At 42.1% G+C, this 6000-nt stretch overlaps 1 protein-coding gene across 1 annotated transcript in view; it reads right to left on the reverse strand.

Annotated features, from left to right (window-relative positions):
- Positions 1-4534: 4534 nt before the first annotated feature.
- The window catches only part of plgrkt (plasminogen receptor, C-terminal lysine transmembrane protein), a 14512-nt gene continuing 13046 nt past the window's right edge, over positions 4535-6000 (reverse strand). Inside the window, exon 5 of the mRNA XM_061221915.1 lies at positions 4535-5323. Coding sequence (XP_061077899.1) covers positions 5202-5323 — 122 coding nt within the window. The 3' untranslated portion in view covers positions 4535-5201. The remainder of the gene's footprint in view (positions 5324-6000) is intronic.

Genomic DNA, 6000 nt, shown 5'->3' on the forward strand with positions numbered 1-6000 from the left:
CTGTCCGTCTGGCTCAGCTCAAACGGCCTTCCAATTGGGCAATGTGCCAGAACTCCAGTCAAGTGTTTCACCAATAAGATTTGTTTAGGGAATAGTCCTTGATGCTGAAATAAGATCTTTTTGGGAAACTGTCACCACAATCATTTAAAAATTAGCCAGATTAGTATGTTCAGGGTTATTCCTGAACAATAATTGAGTGAGATTGCCATCTATTATTACTATTATGATTAATATTATTTAACTATAATAATAAATCCCACCACCCCTGGAGGAAACTCAATACTGAACTGCAAATAAATATAAAATACACATTATTTTTAATCAATTCAGTTTTTTGGTAATTACCGTTACCGAGAACGGATATGGATCATGACAGCAATATTTCAAAATAAAACTGAAATCAAGAATCAATTATCGGCAGCAAAAAGTATAATATAATGCAGCTGCCGTCACACAAGTGTTGCCTCCCTCAGATTGTTTATTCTTGAAATATTTTGCTGCTAATGATAGTGGCAATGCTACAGTAAAGTACAGCAGCAGAATCTCAAATATGATTTTTGAATACATGCGGCAAGTTTCTGATTGCCACATGTATTCATAACTCAAAACCCTTTCCAAGCAGGGTGCAGGGGTTCAATTTCTTAGTCACACACACTCAGCTACAGGTAGTTAACCTTAGGTAGCAAAGTCTGTTACCTAAAATAGATTAGCCAGTACATACAGTCAGTTAGCTAGACTATATCAAGTATGTTAACGTTATGGCAACCATAAGTTACAGAAAACACTCAGAATAACCTTTATAGCAGTCGATAGCTTCACCTGTTCACTCTGGCCAACAAAACATGAAAATAAGTCATAGCACACACACTTGCTGCATCCTGAATCTGCAATGTATTTTTTGATTTTGCATAATGCACATGGCCTTCCCCACCCTACAGTGTATAAACATTATTCAGTCAGTGGGTGAAAAAAATAAGAGCGAGAATTCTGCTGGGATTGTATCCGTATCTGTTTTGAAGGCATTATCTGTTCAATCTGAATAATGTAATCGTATCTGGCCACATCCCTAGTGGCTATGCTAAGGTGCTACCCCATCCGTAATAAGGGTCACGCCCAGAAATGCCCCAAACACATTTTATAAGATAAAATGCAGGCAGATTCTGCAAATCCACAAAGACACTGAGTGCCAGTGCATATGACTGGGCAAGGTTATTTTATAATATTTTCAAGGTAAATCTCATGCACGGATGTCATTAATGTTTCCAACCAGAAGTCAGCCAGCCCATGGAACGCTGAAACACAGGACATTCTGCGTTTTACACCAATTACGCCCATGCACTTAAATACTAAACTCCACTAAAAATAACTATTTTGCCAGAATATGCCAACTCACAATGAACACACAAGAAATGCATGTTGTTCATAATTTTATTATGACACTTGTAAAAGGAGCAGGATAAAATGGCGAGATCAGATGAACAAAATCAGACACAATGGCATTCTGATCAAAAATATTATTTGGCATAAAGGCTAATATTTTTTGAGGATTTGCATTTTAATTTATTCATGTTGAGCAAGCTAGCTAGAGCATGCCAGCTTGTTTTTGACTTTTCTTTCATGTTAAGTGCTTTCTCTTTGAATCGCAAATGGCAGTGTCAACATTATGATCAATGAACAATCAGGAATCAGGAAAAAACGGCAAATGGCAGTGATGTTTGTACACACATCGTGCGGTGTATGCATTTACATTAACATTTTGTAGTATTAATTAATTCATTAATGTTTTGCTGAAGGAGTTGGGAGTATTTTTACATTCTGTCAGCATCGAGAGAAAGTGTTTGACACGTCTGCTTGATATTTGCATAACAAAGTGTGAAACATTGTTGAACTTCAGTTCGAGCTCCGTACTTATGTACATTAGTGCATAAAGACATTTGTGCCAATTTCCCTCACGTGTGTACAAGATTACTTCCCCGTGAGAGATTACAGAACAAGCATGTTCTACGGCAGCAAGAACACCGTTCCATTCATTAAGTCGCCATTTAATCAAAGTATTGTACAACTTCCTGCGTACACTATCACAGGACGACAGCTGCATCCACACACATACACACATAGCTGCATCCACACACATACACACATAGCTGCATCCACACACATACACGCATAGCTGCATCCACACACATACACACATAGCTGCATCCACACACATACACACATAGCTGCATCCACACACATACACGCATAGCTGCATCCACACACATACACACATAGCTGCATCCACACACATACACACATAGCTGCATCCACACACATACACACATAGCTGCATCCACACACATACACACATAGCTGCATCCACACACATAGCTGCATCCACACACATACACACATAGCTGCATCCACACACATAGCTGCATCCACACACATACACACATAGCTGCATCCACACACATACACACATAGCTGCATCCACACACATACACACATAGCTGCATCCACACACATACACACATAGCTGCATCCACACACATACACGCATAGCTGCATCCACACACATAGCTGCATCCACACACATACACACATAGCTGCATCCACACACATACACACATAGCTGCATCCACACACATAGCTGCATCCACACACATACACGCATAACTGCATCCACACACATACACGCATAGCTGCATCCACACACATACACGCATAGCTGCATCCACACACATACACGCATAGCTGCATCCACACACATACACATAGCTGCATCCACACACATACACACATAGCTGCATCCACACACATACGCACATAGCTGCATCCACACACACACGCACATAGCTGCATCCACACACATACACACATAGCTGCATCCACACACATACACACATAGCTGCATCCACACACACACACACATAGCTGCATCCACACACATACACACATAGCTGCATCCACACACACACACACATAGCTGCATCCACACACATACACACATAGCTGCATCCACACACATACACACATAGCTGCATCCACACACATACACACATAGCTGCATCCACACACATACACACATAGCTGCATCCACACACACACACACATAGCTGCATCCACACACACACACACACATAGCTGCATCCACACGCATACACACATAGCTGCATCCACACACACACACATAGCTGCATCCACACACATACACACATAGCTGCATCCACACACATAGCTGCATCCACACACATACACACATAGCTGCATCCACACACATACACACATAGCTGCATCCACACACATACACACATAGCTGCATCCACACACACACACACATAGCTGCATCCACACACATACACACATAGCTGCATCCACACACATACACGCATAGCTGCATCCACACACATACACGCATAGCTGCATCCACACACATACACACATAGCTGCATCCACACACACACACACATAGCTGCATCCACACACATACACACATAGCTGCATCCACACACACACACACATACACAAACAGCTTGATCCTGAGAGGCCACAGAGCGTGTTGTCACGGTTACCCAGCACTCAATCAGGCAGTGGAGTACACAGGTAACACACCTGGTTTCTCCAGTCTGAACTGGTTGGTGATTTTTGGGCACAAATAAAAAGCAGAAGACCCTGTGGCCCTGCAGGACTAAGGTTGAGCAACCCTGCCCTAAAAAGTCTCGCCCTTAAACCCCTGGGTCTCACCCAGCGCCAGGCAAAAGCCTGCAGGGTTTGCACTGCAAAAAAGTCTTAACAACTATCTTAGTTTTATACTTAGACTTTCTATTACTTTATTTTTCCATTTTTACTAAATGAGACAAATGAGGGCAGAAAGTTTGACTCAATTTGCCAATGGGGTGAGAAAATGTCACTTGTCAAGCAAACTGCTAAGCTAATATCTACTTCAGAGAAAGAGAGAGAAACACGCATCCCTGGAACTTCACACTCCAACACAGCCAGATAAATAAATACTAGTGCATCAGCTTATTCTCAAGCAAAAAGGCTACAGTGCTTCATACGTCTACCACAAACTCGCCAAGCGATTATTTCTGCGTCTCTGCTGACCACTACTCTCTCCCCAACGTACCCCACAAACAAGAAATAAGACAAACGTATATTGATTTTTGACAGAATTAGTCAATACCAATTTAAATTATTTGGATGCAAGTTGTGGCACTTATTCACTCTCCTCCCTCAGGTCATAAAACTCAAAAGGGAAGGAATTTGAGTTCCATATTCATGAAAAATCTCAGGGTAGGAGCACTGAACTGGGACCAGTTTAGTCTTTTCAGTCATGGCGGATAAGGTTATGGTTTGGACAGAGGAATCTGATCTAAGATCAGTTTAGCCTTTTAGCTCATGGATAACATTGTTCTGCAAGGATCTGAGATCAGTTTATCCTACTCTGAGACATCTTGAATATGGGCTCCGTGTTTTATTCCTGACCTTCTTTGCCCCCTAGTGTTCAATCTCGGTAGCTGCACCATCCCCTCCCCTTCTTCCAAACACAGCTTGTGTGTGTGTGTGTGTGTGTGTGTGTGTGTGTGTGTGTGTGTGTGTGTGTGTGTGTGTGTGTGTGTGTGTGTGTGTGTGTGTGTGTGTGTGTGTGTGTGTGTGTGTGTGTGTGTGTGTGTCTTGTGCAGTCCATAAGTATATAGACAGTGGTACAATTCCTGTTCTTTTAGCCCTGTACTGCAGAACACTTGATTTCAAATGAAACAATGAATATGAGTTATTAATTCAAGGGTATTCAGAACCATATCTTGTGATGCATGTAGGAATTGCATCCTTTTTATACGTAGTTCCCCCATTTTTGGGGACCAAATGTAATTGGACAGTTCGCTTCTCAGCCATTCCTGATTGAGGTGTACTCAACTGATACCTTAGTGCAGGAATAAGAAAGCTGTCAGTACTTAGTCTTGATTCTCAACTTTTGATTGCCTTTGGAGTTTCTGGTGTTTAGCAACAAAGTCCAGGAAGCCATTATGAGGCTGCGAAATAAGAAAAGAAAAAAGTGGCATAGTGTCTGTAGATCTGTTTTTGAAGTCTTCTGCGGACACCACTGTCCAAATACTTAGACTGCACTGCATATATATATGTACGAGTAGGGATATATTGCCATCAGAGTTAATAATCAGATGTTGAGCAGTGTGAGCAGTAGAGGACTCTTGGGCGGAAGGTCATTTCTCCATGAGAAGGTGTGCCTGGGTTCGCCGGGCCTTCTCGATGCTCTCAAAGGTGGGCGCCCCGTGAGGGAGATCCAAACGCTCGTGTTCCGCCACCATGATGCCCTCTGCCTCCCCTGGAACAACACGCGCAAGTTCTACATTCAGCATGAACCACAACAAATTCAGCACGCAGAATGTACACCAAACTCAACACTTGACGCTGAACTTTCATCATTTAGCCTGGGTTCAACATTTAGCATGAAGGCAAAGTTCAATAAGCAGAAATTTTAATAATATTGACATTAAGTTCAACATTTCGAATGTACTCAAGTCAACTACTATCATGAACTAGGTATCTCCAATACTCACTTTTCAAGGAGAGTTTATATTTCAATAAGAATTTCCAAAAAACTGAAATATTTATATTTAATTATGACAGAGAATTAAACTTTTTCCAATTATTCATCTTCCACTGAAATGAGGCAATATTTCACCACCTTTCAAAGCAGCAAGGCAGGGTGGGCAGACAGGGATTTGACAGCCATCATAAAAGCCCTTATTCCCTAAACTAATAAAAACAGCAGCAGGAGCAGCTGCATTCAATGTGTGAGTCATTTGTGACCCAAGGATATTCCATTCTTATCTAGGCCAACAGTCGTGATTAAGTGGTGACGAGGAAGGTGACGTGTGACAGCTTTCAGTAGTGCTGCGCCTCCTCCATTTTGGATCGGAGAAGCCAGAGACCAAGTTATTTCAGCAGGTTTCCGCTGGCAAGCTATAGATGAGTCAGTTAGAGTTCCCGGCGGGCTGA

The sequence above is a fragment of the Conger conger genome, chromosome 15 (genome assembly GCF_963514075.1).
Source record: "Conger conger chromosome 15, fConCon1.1, whole genome shotgun sequence".
In the NCBI taxonomy this organism is placed as follows: Eukaryota; Metazoa; Chordata; class Actinopteri; order Anguilliformes; family Congridae; genus Conger; species Conger conger.